Source organism: Dipteris shenzhenensis, chromosome 6 (assembly GCF_047967505.1).
Source record: "Dipteris shenzhenensis isolate YYH24624 ecotype China chromosome 6, Dip_SZ_1.0, whole genome shotgun sequence".
NCBI classification, from domain to species: domain Eukaryota; kingdom Viridiplantae; phylum Streptophyta; class Polypodiopsida; order Gleicheniales; family Dipteridaceae; genus Dipteris; species Dipteris shenzhenensis.
Genome location: NC_141601.1, coordinates 54,322,763 through 54,342,302, shown reverse-complemented (window position 1 = coordinate 54,342,302; position 19,540 = coordinate 54,322,763). Strand labels below are relative to the sequence as shown.

General features: G+C 44.3%; 1 protein-coding gene across 2 annotated transcripts in view; it reads left to right on the top strand.

Annotated features, from left to right (window-relative positions):
• LOC147901358 (uncharacterized) overlaps positions 1-19,540 on the top strand; it is a 175,310-nt gene that overhangs the window by 17,038 nt on the left and 138,732 nt on the right. For both annotated transcript variants that reach the window (XM_087376068.1, XM_087376067.1), the window contains exon 2: positions 305-385. In XM_087376068.1, coding sequence (XP_087232194.1) covers positions 305-385 — 81 coding nt within the window. The remainder of the gene's footprint in view (positions 1-304; positions 386-19,540) is intronic.

Genomic DNA, 19,540 nt, shown 5'->3' with positions numbered 1-19,540 from the left:
ATAAGGAATAAGATCAACCTTGCCAATCAACAAACCTATGCTTTTGTTCAATTTTCAAGTATTTTGTATGGTTATCGATGTCATACACATACATTTTTTCATTTGTTATTTCTTTGGGGTTTGACAATTGACATGAAGTCAATGACGTTGCTCATTGGTACATTCTAGGATTCTACAAAGATCAACATCCTAACCCTATATGTCAAAACATATGCTCTAGGAAAATTGGAATATCGTATCTTAAAGTATGTATATATTGAAAGGAGTTTGTTTTTTTTTTTGTCTCGGACGGGTGGGGGACTAGTGCAAAGTGGTGGCATTGGAAGTAAGACCAAGTCTACTATATGGACAAGTGGATGGAGTTCGTATCAATGATGTCTACCAGGTATTTATTTAGGGCTATCAAATTTTCTTTTAGACACATATATATTGCAAAGATTATTTATCATCCCTTATGGTTCCCAAGTAACTTTGAGAAGCTTGATTATCATATGTTATGGTTGCTAGATTTTAATTTGAACCTATAACACCTTGAAAATTAGAGCTCAAAACAATTCTATCCTTTTGAATTTGCAAAACTCTTAAAGCATATAGGAAGATAAGCCAGTGAAAGTAAGAGGAAGGATGAGGGTGGTTGTTCTTTATACCTCTTGCAAAGCTTGAATATCATTCGGGATGGTTGCTAGATAACTTTGACAAGCTTTATTACCATATATCATAGTTGCTAGATTTTAATTTGACCTTCTGAGGCCTTGAAATTATGGTTCTAAGCAGCTCCAACCTTTTGATTTTGAAAAAGCTTTTGCAATTTCTTAATCGAACTCTTAAAGAATATATCAATATAAACTAGTGAAATTAATAGGAAGGAAGAGGGTGGATGTTACATCTCAAAAGTGTATCAACATGCTATGTAATCGGTATTGCTTATTTCAATTAATCACTGATTATCAAAACGTATGCAAAATATTTCTCTTACTTTTAGATAGGTATTTTTTGCTGGAGTCCAGTATTTCAGTGTTGGACCCCATTGTAGGGTTATGGGCATTAGGGTTCCAGATGTTCACAAACGTTTGACTCAGCAAACCCACAAGAGTACCTGTATTAGGGATGAACTTAAATTCATAGAAGGTAGACAACCTAATAGCTACTTTGTTGGATATAGGGATTGTTGGACCGCAACGCTAGCACAATGGAATATACTTGGAACACTTATTGGTCTCCCTCAGAAACAGCAACAAACTACTCTCACTTAACACAGATATTACAGCTTGTAGAGAAGAAATAGAATTCAGTTTACTCATCCACAAACCATTGGGAAATTGCTAAAAAAAGAGCCAAGTACATCTAGCCAATGTGGCAGGGAAAAATTGCAGTCAGGGATGGCTTCTCCTACTGAGATCTTCAGAAGAGACGATCTGCTACACTCTACACAATCTGTGGAGCCTTCAGAAGCTTCCGTAGCTGCCCATCTCATATGCTTCTCTAAGAGCTCAGTTTGTGTCGAGAAAATACTTGAGACTTTGATGATCTATCTTGACCGTAAGATCAGTTCCCAAAAGATAGTGCTTCCAAATGATTAAGGCATGCACTACGGCTAATAACTCCTCATAAATCCCCATATGCCTTTCTGCATCTCGCAATCTTTGGCTTTCATAAGCCATCACATGACCATCTTGATGAAGGGCAGCCCCGATACACTCTCCACATGCATCACAATCCACATCAGATGGCTTATGCAAATCAGGAACAATAAGAATCGGCGCAGTCAGTATTCCCTTGAGAGTATTGAATGCTGTCTTTTGCCGCTCGCGCCATCTAAAGACTGCATTTTTCTTGGTCAAGTCATGAAGTGGGGCGGAAGTATCAGCAAACTGTTTGATAAATCTCCTATAATAGGAACAGAGACCCCAAGAAAGCTGTGTACTTCATGTATGGATCTCAGCTCAGGCCATCCTTGATTGGCTTTTATTTTAACAGAATCCATTTGTTTCCCATCCTTAGAAATGATATGACCAAGATAATGGATCTGTTCAAGGAAGAATTCATTCTTGTGACTATTAGCATAGAGCTTGTGGTTTTGTAACTCCTTGATGCCCCTGATTCTTTTCCACTGAGTGAGAAAAGACAATGATATTATCGAAGAAGGTCCTTATAAAATGGCGATGGGGCCTGAATATGCGATCCATCGTTCTATTACAGGTGGCTGGTAAATCAAAATGCATTACTAGATACTCATACAAACCAAAGGTAGTCTGAAAGGCTGTTTTTGGCACATCCTGTGGATGTATAGGAATCTGATGATACCCACTTTTGAGCTCTATCCTGCTAAAGACTGAAGCTCCTCCCAATTTATCCAACACATCATCAATGCGTGGTTTGAGAAACTGGTTCTTACCATTCTCAAAATGACATGGAAGTAGGTAGTGGTGGGGATGTGAAAGCGAAGAGGAAGGAAAATTAGAGGACGAGGGTGACAAGACGGAGATGACTCTAATAGTGAGCAGGTATAGAGGTCCTCATGCGTGAGCCATGTTTTTAGGATGAGTAGCATGTTGATTGGACCAGCAATACAAGTGCACGAAAAGGTGAAGAGCCGGGCTGTATCAGCCCCTTTGAAAGTAAATCCTGCACCTGTGTCATTATCTTCCCCTTCTGGGTTTCATTGACTCTATAGGGTGGCCTATTCAATGTGCTTAATCCCTGGAATGAGTTCAATAGTATGGTCCTCTGGTCAGCTAGGTGGCAATTCTCCTGAAAGGATATCTGAAAAACAGTCTTGAAAACCCTCAAGAAACTGAAATTTATCCTTATCTGGAGGACTCAATACAGAATTTACATCTATTTCTTTATCCTTGATAAAAATTATGTACACATAAGTCGCGGAGCAGGCCCGATACACCCAGGAGCAGGCCCGCATTATACACGAGCAGGGCACCCTTATCCAGGGACTCAGACACGACATCACACAGCTTCGAGAGGAGCTCGGGACCCTCAAAGCAGCGCCTAGAGGGACCCCAGTCACAGAGATGAAGGCACAGATAGCCACGATACAGTCGGCTATAGGAGAGCGCAGACTTTATTGATTTAGCAATGGACGCATTTGATACAACGGGAATACTCTCCCCTCTTCTTTTTGCAACAATCTAATGCTCTTTATCCCTATGGGTAAAAGCTAGACTCCTCATGTGGCATTATAAGATGTACCCCCTTCGTGTGAAACCAGAGAATACCCATCATTACATCATGTTGCTTCAAGGGTGAAATATAGAAGTCTTCCTGGTCTACATAGTCTTGTACATGAAAACTTTGTGAAAATATGCATGCCCAACCATGAAAATGATATCATACCCACATGAGAATGTTAAAGAAAAAGGACAATAATCTTGTCAATTCTTACACAAAGTATCATATCCATTGGACACACACACATATGCTAGAAGCACACAAATGCATATTTTTAATACTCATGCATGATGCATGATAAGAATTGTGAGAATACCAATGCCCAAGCATGCCAATGATATCCTATCCACATGAGAAATTGCAAGAACAAGGATATTACCTTCGTTAAGTATTACACAAATTATCATACCCATATGAGACATGCACATATGCTAGAAGCACATCGATGCATATTCTAAACGCTCATGTATAATGCATGGTAAGAATATGCCCAACCTGTTGGAATGGTCACCTCCCCATCTGTAAGCCCCCAAATGAGGAGAGCGTGGGGGAGGGAGACCTAGGGCAGGATGTGCCCAAGAGGAAAAGAAGAGAGGGGGCTGCCACATGGGCAGCACCTCACATCAAAGAACATGGAAGGTACCCGGAGCTAGGATGGATCTGCATGGCGCTGACATCAGCAGTGTACGGAATTGTACGGCGCTGGAGAAGAGCCTGGCAGAGGGCAGAACCAGCAGGACAAACAGGCGCTGACATGGCAGGTCAGGAGCGCAGGTGTACAGGGTTGCATGGGGCCTGGTAGAGCAGCAAATGGAGCTGCCAGTGGGCAGTGGCATGCCTTATATAGGCTGGGCCCCTGCCTTGATTGGAGGGCCAAAAGCCCTAGAAGTGTGGGCCAAAGGGCCCTAGTTTTGTGAGTCCTTAAAGGGCTGGTTGGGCTGAGCCAACCAGGTCGGTTGGGCCAGCCAACCTGGTCTGTCCAGTCGGCCCAGATTGGGACAGACTGGTCGGGTTTTTGACAGGCCCCTAGGCCTATAAAAGGAGGGGCTTCATGCCCCATTATTCATCCAACATCCAACAGTTAAGCAAAAGCAGGAGCAGACAGGAGCAGCCAGGAGCCACTCCCTTGGGCCTCACACTGGGGGTGAAGGAGAGTTGAAGGTGAGCTGCAGACTGAGTTCCTAGAGGCTGGACCTTGGCTGTCTTCTAGGGCAGCAAGGTGTCGTGATCACATTCTCTGGAGCAGCCCTCTGATAGCAGACAGGAGCAGCAAGAAGGCAAGTCTTGGACCTATACACAGGAGGTGAAGGTGACCCTGAAGGAGCTGCAGACTGAGCTTGAGAGGCAGCCCACCTAGGCTGATTCACAGGCAGTAAGGTGGAGAGGATCGTTCTGGACGGAAAGTCTACAGACGCTCGAGGTGGAGCACGCGGACTCGAGTCTAGAGATAGCCGGCAGATAGGAGAAGGACCTTGTGGTTAGATCAGAGGACCACACCATTAATATATGAGTTTTGGTGTCTTCTATATCTGGCTGGTTCATTGTCTATTGATGAGTCTGCACACCTATTGAATGCACATAAGTAAAGAAGTTTGTGATTCCACATCCACACCGCACACTGTGTGAGCTCCTGGGCATTACTATAAGTCTTCCGCTGCGTGTACCCTCTGTTGGGTATTTTCTAACACAACCATGCAAATAATATTCGATTCACATCAGATTTTTTAGGAACAAGGATCTTACTCTCATTAAGGATTGTGAAAAGTGTCATACCCATTGAAATCATGCACACATATGCTAGAAGCATGCTAATGCATATTTTTAGCACTCAAGCATAATGCATCATAACACTTGTGGAAATACGCATGCCCGACCATAAAGACGATACCCAATCCACATCAAACTTTGCAAGAACAAGGGTCTCACTCTCACATTAAGGCCTATGCAAAGTATCTTACCCATAAAAGACACACACATATGCTAGAAGCATATTGATGCATATTTATAACACTCATGCTTTATGTGTCATACGCATTGTGGAAATATGCATGCCCGACCATGCAAATGATACCGGATCCACACCAAATGTTATATTTCTCTCATTAAGGTCTACACATAATATCATACCTGGCCATTTCCACACATAGCTGCTAACATAATAGCCCATGGCTGTTTTTGTTGAAAAAAATCAGCAATCATAGTGCTCTTTCTTGCCAACATATGAAACTGAAGATTGAGAATATTCAGTCCCCCATGAGTCTTAGGAGAACAAACAGACTGCATGGGAAGTAGTCGCAAAGCCTTTTTGTGAGATTTACTTTTCCAAAATATCTCCATAGCCTGGGACATATAGGAAGCCAAATGCTTAAAAGACCAGTGAAGAAGAGGCAAATAAAATTGCACATATGGCACTATCCGAAATCGAACATGTAAAGGCCAAGTTGACAAGTGCCAGTATTCTAGCTTTTTGTTAATCTTTTGAAGCACCCATTTAAGCTGTTGTTGAGGGGTAATATTCCAGCCAATGGGATACCCTAAATGCCTCACAATGGTATGGGAAGAAATAATGTGGCCTGGCCAGAGAAGTGCATGCCAATCAGCTTCTTTCAATGCTAGAAGATTCGAATTCTGAAAGTTGATATGCAGTCCAACAGCTATGCCAAAATCATCCAAAGTATGCATCAAATGAGAGAGGTCACGTTGAGAATTCTTGGGCATGAAATATGAATCATCAGCATATGCCTGTGCAAGAAACGGCTGTGCACCTGGAATTTGCAAGCCATGAAGCTGCCCAGTATCTGCAAGATGGTCCATATGCAACAATAACGGATGAGTAGCGATGGCATACAGTAGCGAACTAAGAGGGCATCCCTGTCTCACTGAGCGGGTCATAGTCCATGTCCTTGACAACCCATTGCCAAGGAGACACTGCGCAGTGGCATGAGAATACAACCAGTAAATAACATGAACCAGCCGAGGGCCAAATCCCAATTTATGCATAGTCTGAGAAATAAAATCCCAATGGACAGTATCAAATGCTTTCGCAATGTCCACTTGCAGAATGAGAACATCTTGTTTAGAATATTTGGCATACTCAATTGCAAGCAAAACATTGGAGATATTGTCAGTAATCTGCCTTCTGGGAACAAACCCATACTGCCTTGGATGAAGTCCTGCCTGCAAGATAAATTGAACCCTAAGGACAATCACCTTGGCAATGAGTTTGTAAATGACTGGCATAAGAGATATGGGCCGCCAATCAGCCATTGTCTCACACAACCTTTTTTTTGGGATCAATTTGACAAGGCCATGCTTCCAAGAAGGAGGAAGAGATTGTTCTGCCCAAGCATGATTGATCATAAGAAGAAGAGTGTCCTTGAGATCACCCCAAAATGCACGGAAAAATTCAACAGTCAATCCATCCCAACCAGGAGAGCTGCCTTTACGTAAATGACTCAAAGCATCATCCAGTTCATTAAGCATAAATGGCTGCTCCAATGCATGAGCCTGTTCCCAAGACAATATAGGCTGAACATGCATAAGAAATTGAGACCTAGCTGCATTCACTTGCATCGAATAATCAGGCTGAGGAGAAAAGAGATGCTGAAAATGACTAGTGAAGGTATGAGTCGAAGAGAGAGAGAGAGAGTGTAGGTACAAGACGAGTCGGAAGAGAAGTCACGTCAAACTTAGATAGATAAGGTTGCAAAACACAAGTACAAAGTACTTGTATCTAGGCCTAGGACTAAGTGTCCTAGGTGTCACATAGGACTAAGTGTCCTACGTGGCATAGAAGGCACTAACATTATAAGTGCCTACACTTATGCCTACAAGGCACATACCATGGCCTATAGGGCATCACTAGAACCACCAAAAGATGGCCTATAGGCCATGGTATGTGCCTTGTAGGCATAAGTGTAGGCACTTATAGTGTTAGTGCCTTCTATGCCACATAGGACACTTAGTCCTAGGCCTAAACACAAGTACTTTTCTTATAGTGTTAGTGCCTTCTATGCCACATAGGACACTTAGTCCTATGTGACACCTAGGACACTTAGTCCTAGGCCTAGGACTAAGTACTTAGTCCTAGGCCTAGGACTAAGTGTCCTAGGTGTCACATAGGACTAAGTGTCCTATGTGGCATAGAAGGCACTAACACTATAAGTGCCTACACTTATGCCTACAAGGCACATACCATCGCCTATAGGGCATCACTAGAACCACCAAAAGATGGCCTACAAACCCCCCTCCATGGGATGGGCTGAAGTACTCTGGAAACGTCTCAGAATACCTGGTAGTTTCTGGTCATGTTCATCCAAAAGGATATAGCCACCTATGAATGTACAAGGAATGTTAGATCATGTAACAAAGGGAACCAAGTGTAAAGCCTATTGGAAGACTTCGAACTTGGGACGAGGAAGTGCCTTTGTAAACATATCTGCGATGTTGTCCTCTGTGGGGAGATAGGACAACTCTATGTCTCCTGCTGACAACCGCTCCCGAACATAATGATAGTGAACTTCAATATGCTAGGTACGCGCATGAAACACTGGGTTACGCGCAATGGCCAAAGCACTCTGGCTGTCAGTGTAGACAATAGTGGAGGATGTCTGGCAAATACCAAGATCTGTAAGTAACTGTCGACGCCAAACACACTCTACTGTAGCGGTGAAGGCTGCCCTGTACTCAGCCTCACAACTAGACGTGGCAACTGTCGGTTGCTTCTTGCTGAGCCAAGAAATACATGAATTGCCAAGCAAAAAACAATTGCCAGTATGTGACACTCTGGTGTCGGAACATCTTGCCCAATCACTATCTGTGTAAGCATGCATGGTAAGTGAACCCTGATCACCATAGAAGAGGGCTAAATCCTGAGTGCCTCTGAGATATCTGAAGACTCTCTTCACTGCCTGCCAATGCTGTGAACTGGGCATGTGCATGAATCTGTTGAGCCAAGATACTGCATACTGCAAGTCAGGTCTGGTGTGACATAAATAAATAAGGCATCCAACAGCCTGCTGGTAAAGAGTGATATCACATGGTGGGCTCCCATCATGAGCTGAGAATTTGAAGCCAGGGTCCACTGGAGTATAGATTGGCTTGCAATCCTCAAACTGAAAATGATCAAGGAGCTGTCCAATATACTTGGACTGAGACATCATGATACCCCCCTCAACATGAGCAAACTGAATGCCCAAAAAATAATGGAGCTGTCCCATGTCTGACATGTCAAAAATCTGCTGCAAATCAGCCTTGAAAGCTGCAATTTGCTGAGTATCTGGGCCCGTGATAAGCATATCATCCACATATAAAATCAGCACTAAGTTGGCACACATTACTGCATCAAGCCAAAATTTATTGGGCAAAGACTTGGCCTTAAGCATGCATCTGGCCATCTCCATTGTGGACCTGTTTTTCTTTCAGAAACAGGATTCTGCTGAGGAGTGTAAGGAGTAGTGCATGAGTGAATAATGCCCCGTGAGGATAGAAATGCATCAAACTCCTTTGACATATACTCACCCCCCCTATCTGTGTTGAGGGTGACAAGCTTGCATCCTGATTCATTCTCAACCATATTCAGCCATCTCTGAAAGCATAAGAAAACTTCAGATTTGGCCTTTAAAGGATATACCCAGCAATACCTTGTGAAATCATCAATGAGAGTCATGAAATACTTGTATCCTCCAATGGCATTTGTCCTCATTGGGCCACAGACATCACTGTGTACTAGCTGCAATTTCCTTTGTGAGAGTTTTGGACAATTCTTTTGAAAAGGAAATCGATGCATCTTACCCCAAAGACAACCCTCACACACATGTTTAGAAACTGTGTGAGTCTGAGGTACATCATTTGCCATCTGCTGTGAATGTAGCTTTGCAAGAGCTCTATAATTGAGATGGCCCATTCTCTCATGCCAAAGATGAGTTTCAGCAAGCTGTGAATCTGAAATAGCCAATGCTTCAATAGAAAGTGCAGCTGAATGATGATCAAGGTGATAAAGCCCTTTTTGCAAAGTGCCAGTGAGAACTATGGCATTGTCATCACGAAGATCATATACTAGGCATCTGTAGCCATCAAAAATTACTCTGAAACCTGAAGTAGCAATTGCTGAAATTGAAATCAAGTTGACTTCAATTCGAGGCACAAAAAGAACATTTGTCAGAGTGACAGGATGGCTGGAAATGGATGTGAGCTGCACATCTCCAACTCCTTTTACAGCATATGAAGCATTATTGGCACATGTAATAGTCCCCCCTCGAGGTGCATCAGCTAGAGAATGAAACAACTGTCTGCAAGATGTGACATGCTTGGAAGCTCTAGTATCAAAGTACCAGGACTGAGCATCATTAGCAGCAAAGAGTGCATCAGCTTTGGAGGGATCAAATGAGCAATGGACAGCCCATGCCCAATCATCCTGAAGAGCATGTGCATGTGAAGCATCTGTTGGCTCATGGGATTCAATGGCATGTGAGGCATTAACTGCCAATCCTGCTTTCTTTTTCTCCGAAGCAATGCGCTTCCTGCATTCTGAAATGTCATGTCCAGGCTTGCGACAATAGTTGCATCTTTTGTTCCTTCCCTTATCTGCTGTATTTTTAGATGCATGGGAGGAATTGCAGCTGCTATGCGTAGAGGAATTGCAGCTGCTGTGCACAGATTTTGGCTTGCCCATAGGCTTGGAAGCCTTGCCTCTTCCTGTCTGCTGTGAAGCAAATGCATGATCAGGAATAATGGCTTGTCTGTTAGCTCTACTTTGCTCTTCCTGCAAAAGCAAAGTAACTAGCTGATCAAAAGAATAGTGGTCTGGATTACCCATGGCCACTAATCGAAGGGTTGTAGCAAACCCTTGATATGTATCTGGTAGTCCATTCAATGTAGTACTGACAAGCTGTGAATTTGGCACCACCTCATCAATGTTGGCAAGCTGTTCCATGAGGTCCTTGACCTTTGTCAAATATGCATCCATTGACTCACCTTCATTCATATTCACTTCCTGTAATTGCCTTCTCAAATATGCAACACGAGCTTCATTGTGAATCTGATATAGAGAAGCCAATTCATCCCAAGCATCCTTTGTTGTCCTGCAAGACCGGATGTGTGGAATAATGATTCTCTTGCATGATAAAGCAATGCATGAATGTGCATTTGCATCTCTTGCATCCCATCTTGACTGTTCTTGAGTTGGAAGAGCAGCAGCAGGAGTGCTAGAGGAAGAGGCATCAGGAGGAGTACCACCTGCAGAAGGTGCAGCAGTAGAACCAACCACTGTAGCATTGGCTGGCCTCAGATCAGCCCCAGAAACAATATTCCACAAATGCTTTGCAACAAGAATATGTTTCATGAGATAAGACCACATCGGATAGTTGGTGCCATCCAACTTATCATCTTCACGAAGAACTCCAAATAAATCTTGATTGTTCCCAGCCATAGCAACTGTGATAACCTGTAAAAGACGTGAAAACCCAAAAGCCTCAAGGCTATCACTGCAAAAAGCTGGCTGTCCCAAAAATGACAGCAAATATCTGCAAATTTCTGACCCAAATCGAAGGGCAAATGCAGATCTGACCCAAATGTGACTGTGACAGGCAATGTTCACTGCAAAAACAGCAAATTTGGCAAAAGCCCCAAATTTATTGAGGGCAAATAGGCCAAAAAGAGGGCAAATTCAGAAAAGCCCCAAATTTTGCTGATTTTTTTTTTTTTTTTGGGGGGCAAATGTGACCCAATGTATGCAAATCTGACCCAATGTCCTGCAAATGTAAGTGAATGTCCTGCAATCTAACCCAATGTACTGCAATTTAAACAAGAAATTGCAGACTTAATCCCAAAGCTCCAGTATTCTTGCAAGAAATTGCAATCAAAGGAGGTGAAAGGAAATGAAAGCCCCAAATTTTCCAATGTCCTGCAAAAGCCCCAAATCTGCAAATGTCTGTAGATGACTGCAGTGAGACCAAGGACCTGATTCCAGCCAATGCTAAAACAGGTACGGAACCTGTGGTGAAGGTACGTATGTACGGGAAGCTGGTACGGTTGATCTGTACATATGTACGTATGTACTCACTGAAGGTACGTATGTTCGGAAAGCTTATACGACTGATCTGTAGGTTGGTACCACTGTAGGTACGACCGTACGGAAGAGTGCAGAGTACGGCGCAGGTACAATTGCAGAGTACGGCGATGCAACGGCTACAGTACGGCGTACGGCGATTTCAGTACGGCGACCCACTGAAGGTACGGTGAAGTGTATTGCGATGCACGACTTCAGTACGGCGTACAGCGATTTCAGTACGGCGACCCTCGATGCGCAGGTACGAACTGAATGTACGTACGATTGAAGGTACGTACGACACTGAAGGTACGACGGAGCAAATAGCGCTGAAGGGCCTCGAACCAGATCTGGGGATGTGTCAACCAGCAGGGCAGAAAACTCTCCAATGAGCAATGGAGGACTCGGGTCTGAGGAGAGCTGGAAGGCTAGAGCAATACCTGCTCTGATACCACTGAAGGTACGAGTCGAAGAGAGAGAGAGAGTGCAGGTACAAGACGAGTCGAAAGAGAAGTCACGTCAAACTTAGATAGATAAGGTTGCAAAACACTACTTGTATCTAGGCCTAGGACTAAGTGTCCTAGGTGTCACATAGGACTAAGTGTCCTATGTGGCATAGAAGGCACTAACACTATAAGTGCCTACACTTATGCCTACAAGGCACATACCATGGCCTATAGGGCATCACTAGAACCACCAAAAGATGGCCTACAACTAGAGCATTGCGATTCCAATTCTGATTTGGAGGTGGTCTAGGTGCCATCATCCTGCCTGATCCTGCAAATATCCTCCTTTCGCCTATCTGCGTGCAGGCTTTTAAAGAAGGCCTTGGAGGAGGAACCCTTATCCAAAAGGGGTTTCATGCGAGCTCGGATTTGCCACTTCTTTAATTTGTGAAGATCATTTTGATGGATGATATGAACCGCATAAGCCCAAGAATCCTCTTCAGAGGAGGTGGGCTGCCTATAAGAGCTGATTACATCCATTTGTTGCTTGTGAGATTGAGCCCATTTCAGCTTAAGCCTGAGGTTTTCCATGTGACTCCGTCCATAATCTTGAATAACAGCCTGCAAGGGATGTGCAAGACTGATTCAAGCAAAATCCATGTCCTCCTGAGCGTGTAAGAGGAGGGGGCGGACAGCCACTCTCACCATATTCTGAAATTGTTGATGAAGCAAATAAGCACTATTAATATGGAGTAGACGACGACCAAAAAAAGGCATATCATCTGTCAATCGTGCTATAGATAATGTCAAGCATACTGGAAAGTGATCAGACAGCAAGAGGGAATGATCAACCCATAATGCACATGTAAAACTAGCATACTGCTGAGCATGCAACAAATACCATCTGTCAAGTCGAGCCCAGTAATGAGTGAAAGCATTGTGACGGTATGTATAACCCATATCTCTATCCCTTGTTGAGAGCCATAAATCTTCTGCATGCAAGAAAGAAAGCATATCCTCCCAATGTCGAAGCTCAGTGGGGATCATGTGAGATCGATGAGTGGTGTTGTCTTGCATGGCAGGCGAGTTATTAAAGTCTCCACACAAAAAAGCATTAGACAGCCATGGGTATTGCTTGAGGGAGGCCCACATTTGAGCTCTTGTCACAGAAGTTTGAGAGGCATAAACCGATGCTATTTCATAAAGATCGGCATGACAGATGCATGTGATTACCATCCATCGACCCTGGGGGTCATTGTAAGCAACCGTGGGCTGCATATCATGTTTCACCAGCATGCATACTCTCGAAAAGTGCATTGTACCAGCATAAAAGATGTCATAACCAGCAAAGTGGCCTTGTTGGCCAGCCAAGAAGTGTTGATTGTGTTCCTGTAAGGAAATTACATCGGGGTGCATTCTATGTACATAGTGCCAAAAAAGTCTCCACTTGTTGACATTGCAAAGACCTTGGACATTGTATGTAATGCAAGTAATTGAAGCAGACATAAAAGATATGTACAGTCGAACCGAGAAACATAGTCAGGCATCAGCCATGATATCGACGTCCACCTGGCCTCCTGGATCAATAGCTCTATCATCCTCATCATTGTCACATACAGGAATGCCCTTCTTGAGCACATCAACCCACAGTCGAGAAGTCAGGCTATCAGCAGGGGTAGAGGCTTGGCCAGGGGTGGAAGTAGAGGCATCCCAATGCCGAGATTGTAATGGTCATGGATTAAGCGCAAATACCTTTTTGGGTTGCTGCCAGGCACCCTGGGAAGAGGCATTAGATTCTGGAATTTTGCCCTTTCCCTTATCCTTTTGCTTGGCTGAAACATGGACCACACTTTCTTTGGGAAGAGCAGATTTAGATGTCACATCACCCAACTTGCTAGGCATAGCCTTAGGCCCCGGACCATATGTTGGAGGGGTAGTATTTTCTGGAGCAATAGCCATAGGTGGGAGCTGGTGCAGGACTGCAGGACACTGTGAAGCTAGATGGCCAAACTTATGACAAGTAAAACAAGCACTTGCAAATACTCCCCATTTTAAGTCAAAATATTTTTCGCCTAAGGGAACATCCTCCACCTCTACTGCAATAGAAGGAGGGGCTGGGTGATCTGTATCCCAAAGAACACAAAACCGATTTCGATTACCCGAAGGACGGGGTAGGCATACAACTTGCCCCAAAGTAGCTGCCAGACTTGGTAACTCAGCCCTCATATAATCTGGAAAATCCACTACCTCAACCCATACAGGGCAGTGATGTCGAATGAGACCGTGATAATCCTTATTTGGCGACCATGGCATGACATGAAGCATTTGTCTGCCATAGAATAGAGGGGACATCTCCAATATCTGCTGACGATATGAGGCATCCAAAAAGTGCACTTCATAAAAACCTCGAGAAGCAAAGTATACTCCTTCAACAAAGCAACCTCCCAACAAAGCCTGAACCCACTGAGCCACATCATTTGCAGAGGGTAACTTCCCAGGGAAAAAAATGATAACTGCTTGCTGAGAGAACTTCCGGAGAGGAGTAACCAATGAGGGCAGCTTCAACTTATACTTAAGTGCCGGGGGAGGTTTGGCCCACTCCTTCCGGCTCTGGTGGAATTCATCCTTGAGCATATCGAAAACATAGTGAGCATCTTCAGAGGCTGAAGTAGACAATTCAATTTGCTGTCTTTTGGGGTCCCGGAACAAGTCCTTCCGAGAATAACTTTTAATGTGATCCTCCATGGAGGTAAGCAGGGCAGGATTGATATAGCGAAAGAAGAAGAGAGCAGACAGCTGGGGGCCAATAAAAGCCAAAGTCAGGACGAAAGAGGGCAGCAGGGGTTATGCACAGGTATGGAATGGGTAATACACAGCAAAAGGGAGGAAATCAGACGGCAAGAAGAGGCGGACAGCAGCGGCTAGAACAGGCGAACAGCAGCAGCGAAGGAAAGGAGGAACTAGAATAGGCGGCTGGATCAATTGAACAGCAGTGGCAGAGAAAAGGGGCGACGTAGCTGAAGGAAGCTCCTGATGGTCGCAGGGGCAGAGCGGGCAGGCTTGATGGGCGCAGGCAGATGCGCGCAGGGCAGCAGCAGGTAGACGCGCGCAGGGCAGCGGCAGCTCCGTCTCTCTCCACGGGCAGCAGCAGCAGCGGCAGCTCTGTCTCTCTCCGTCGTCACACACACACACCACATACACACACTTTTTTTGGTAAAATCCAGTGTATTTATATTCTCATAAATTTACAAGATGGGAAGTCTCCCACACACTGACATTAGACTCCAAAAGAGAGCCCAATGGAAAAACTCAAAAACAGGTAGAGAACACTTCAAGGCTAGTAGCATCCAAGTCCCTTGTAGCAAAACTGTCATATAAGGATTGCTTGAGGGACATTCTGAAGAAAATATATGCCTGAGGAAACTGTTGACCCATCCTAGAATGTAGTCTCTGTGTCCAAATGGTCCATAGTACCCAAGCGAGTCCAGTGAAAGAAGAGGAGGAATGGAGACATCTGAGATGAGAGGCATCCAAACATCCAGAAGAGTTTCCCAAATCTGATAGAGGGAAACCGAAGCCGCAGCAAATGAGAAATATGAGTGATCAATATGCGAGAGTGTGGGCAAGACCATAATAAGTGAGGAACTGTCTCACAGTGATGAGAGCAACGGGGGCAGGAAGGGGAAGCAATGCGGCGTGCTGCCAATTTCACCCCAATGGAAAAAGCTCCTACTATACATCTCCAAAAAAAAAGCCTCTGTTTCAATGGCAATTCGGCTTTCCAGATTTTCATGAGTCGTGATTGCCACCAAGATAGAGGCCTATCCAAATTCCAAAGAGTGTTGGCATGCTTGTCAATCCATGGCGGTGGAAGAAGAAATCTATAGACCTTCGAGGAGGTCAAATTGTGCATTGAGAGCGTATGGGTAGCAGGAGGTAAGGAAGTCAAATTCCAGTCCAGTAATCTGTCCAGTACAAACAGTGGAGGAACCGGAACAAATGGCTGCAACATAGTTGAAAGTATTCTCCAAATGGACCTATGATGCAGACCCAAGGAGAATGTCCTGCAAGCTTGTGGAAATGAAAGCATACAACCTTGTTGGTCCACAACATCGCCAACAAATCCTATGCCCAATTTCATGAGATTGTATGCTTTAATAGGTGCCTGTAAAGCGAGAGGCAATTCAAACACCTTGCTCCAATGGATGCTTTCCAAGCGAAAAGAATTTACCATGATGAGAAGAAGCACCTGTCCATTTTGCATATGAGAGAATTCTCTTCCAATCATGAATAAAAGCAGTAGAAACAGGGCAACCAGGAATTTTCCCCTGAAATGTGGTCATGACTGCTTCCCAGTGATCTGTAGTCCAATGCCCATATGCATGGGACGCCATGTTTCCACACATAGCTGCTAACATAATAGCCCATGGCTGTTTTTGCTGAAAAAATCAGCAATCATAGTGCTCTTTCTTGCCAACATATGAACCTGGAGATTGAGAATATTCAGCCCCCCATAAGTCTTGGGTGAACAAATAGACTGCATAGGTAGTAGTCGCAAAGCCTTTTTATGAGATTTGATTTTCCAAAATATCTCCATAGCCTGGGACATATAGGAAGCCAAATGCTTGAAAGACAAGGGAAGAAGAGGCAAATAAAATTGCACATATGCCATAATGATGGACTGTACTATCCGAAGTCGAACATGTAGAGGCCAAGTGGACAAATGCCAGTATTCCAGCTTCTTGTTGATCTTTTGAAGCACCCATTTGAGCTGTTGTTGCGGGGTAATATTCCAGCCAATGGGGTAGCCTAGATGCCTCACAATAGTGTGGGAAGAGATAATGTGGCCTGGCCAGAGACACACCACATACACACACACACACCTCTCTCTCTCTCTCACACACACACACATGCACGCACGCACCTCCCCCATTAAACACACACACACATGCTAGAATCACTTGGATGCATATTTTTAACACTCATGCTCAATGCATGGTAAGGATTGTGGAAATACACATGATCGACCATGCAAATAATGCCCAATCCACATCAAAATTTGAAAGCACAAGGATATTACTCTCATTAAGGCCGCAAAGTATCATACCCATCGGACACACATATGCTAGAAGCAAAATGATGTAAACTTTTAACACTCACACATGATGCATGGTAAGGATTGTGGAAATATCCATGTCCGATCATGAAAATAGTATATCTAATCCACATCAAACTTTTCAAGCACAAGGATATTACTCTCATTAAGATATACACAAAGTACCATATCCCAATGATAGGGATGATAGGGACTTTATCTCCTTGAAACATTTGATCAGCATCCCAAAGCTCTTTCCATTCTTTCATCCGAATCCCAAGCCATAGGGCTAGCTCTTAGAAATGAAGTTAGTTGTAGCCCTTGGATCAAAGAGGATCAGCACATTCTGATCCCTCACTTTACCCCAAGAGAGCCAAGGTTCTCTGGCCTCTGGATTGGCCCCACTACTCCCAATATATCAGGAATGCCTCCCGCCATAAGTCTAGGTGGCTCTTGTCGTTTTTTCTGTTAAGCGGACGTGTAGACCTTGGGGAGCCACATGCCCATCTATTACACAATCAGAAACATTCTGAAAGTCCCTCTGTGGAAAAAGTGGAGATACCTAATTCTTCTTTTCCAAGTGAGGTGACACAGAGGCTGTGCTCTGAAATGTCTTTGCATATGCCTTTGAGCCAGAGGGTGGATCCTTCGATAGGATGGTGACAAAGCTGTGAGTATAGGCAGTAAACATGTCCTGCACTTATGAAGCTGCTCCTTATTCGAGATCTCATAAAAAGGCGCGACATAGAGATAGGCATTTCAAAATTTATGATTGAAAACATCAGTAGTCTCCCATTCTTCCATGCGGAGACCCTCCCATGCTGTGTACCTCATCCAGGAATCGGTTGGGAAGGAACTGCCTATAGAACATCTTCTTGAATCTCTTCCATGTCTTGGGGGTAGTCCCTTCCACAGATTTGGGTACTCCAGCATGCGCTAGCAATGACTGTCACTGTCCATGAAAGCATGCAAGACTAGTGGAGACTCATCACCATAGGGCAGTCCCAAATTTTGTGTGGCCTTCAAGTAACAGAAGACCCGCTTCACTGGTCGCCAATGCTGTGTGCTGGGCTTGTGCATGTATGTGCTCAACTGGAGTGCTCTACTCATGTCTTTGTGATCTAAGTAGGTGCTGTTGGTTGTATGACTGCCTTGTGGATGATGGCGGCCAAGCATCTCTGGTCTAGAAAAGAGGAAGTGGGATAACGACCTGAAGCTATCTCTGAAGAGATAATAGAAGCGCCATTGGATCTCATAGTACACTGGCCATCTGAATATGAAGTGCTCCTCTGAATCAACCTCCTATAGGCCACACAAGGTGCATATGTGTCTCTCCCTGGGTATTCCCTCTGCCCCACCACTCTTAATGCAGAGTCTATGTGAAGACACCCATAACTGCCCAACCGAGATCCTCAGTGAATGGGGTAGGTGAATCCACGTATATCCAGGGGGGACAATAAATCCCTTCTCTGAAATGCGTAGACTATAAACTCTGTAGAAGCTAAGCTTCATTGGGAGTGCACTTGGTTCCAACCAAGACTGGAATGTGTGTAACTGTAGAAGATCCTCATGTATGACCTAGTTAACCTTGTGATGTATGAGTGGGAGAAATGGCGCGTCAATGTTGTATTGGAAGGAGGAAGTCTAAACATGTTGAGACCTAGTCGCTCGAACCACCTGCCCGTGTGTGCATAGCAGCATCTTTGGTCACCTGCAACTGCTAGGGCCATAGAAGAGGACAATGCTAACCACGGTAGTCTATGACGTCCAGAAGTGTGGTCCCCATACCTTCTGACCCGATGTAGATAAGTGATGAGCTGGAATGCTTTATCGAGCTGTAGTAGAGATGACCCAAACCTAGCCTGGATGATTTGGTGACGAACTGATGGCTTACTGCGAATCATCCGCGATAGCATGACAACCTGTAGGCGCTCCTCCTAAGCCCACTCTGCATCTGATAAGTACGGCCCCCAACAAGGCTGCCATACATCCTTGCTTGTCAGACCAAGGAGTCAAACAGTGTAGGATCGGATAGGAGAGTTTTGGACAATTCTTTTGAAAAGGAAATCGATGCATCTTACCCAAAATACAACCCTCACACACATGTTTGGAAACTGTGTGAGTTTGAGGTACATCATTTGCCATCTGCTGTGAATGTAGCTTTGCAAGAGCTCCATAATTGAGATGGCCCATTCTCTCATGCCAAAGATGAGTTTCAGCAAGCTGTGAATCTGAAATAGCCAATGCTTCAAGCTGAATGACGATCAAGGTGATAAAGCCCTTTTTGTAAAGTGCCAGTGAGAACTATGGCATTGTCATCACGAAGATCATAACTAGGCATCTGTAGCCATCAAAAATCACTCTGAAACCTGAAGTAGCAATTGCTGAAATTGAAATCAAGTTGACTTCAATTCCAGGCACAAAAAGAACATTTGTTAGAGTGACAGGATGGCTTGAAATGGATGTGAGCTGCACATCTCCAACTCCTTTTACAGCATATGAAGCATTATTAGCACATGTAACAGTCCCCCCTCGAGGTGCATCAGCTAAAGAATGAAACAACTAACTGCAAGATGTGACATGCTTGGAAGCACCACTATCAAAGTACCAGGACTGAGCATCATTAGCAGTAAAGAATGCATCAGCTTTGGAGGGATCAAATGAGCAATGGACAGCCCATGCCCAATCATCCTGAAGAGCATGTGCATGTGAAGCATCTTCTGGCTCATGGGATTCAATAGCATGTGAGGCATTAATTGTCAATCCTGC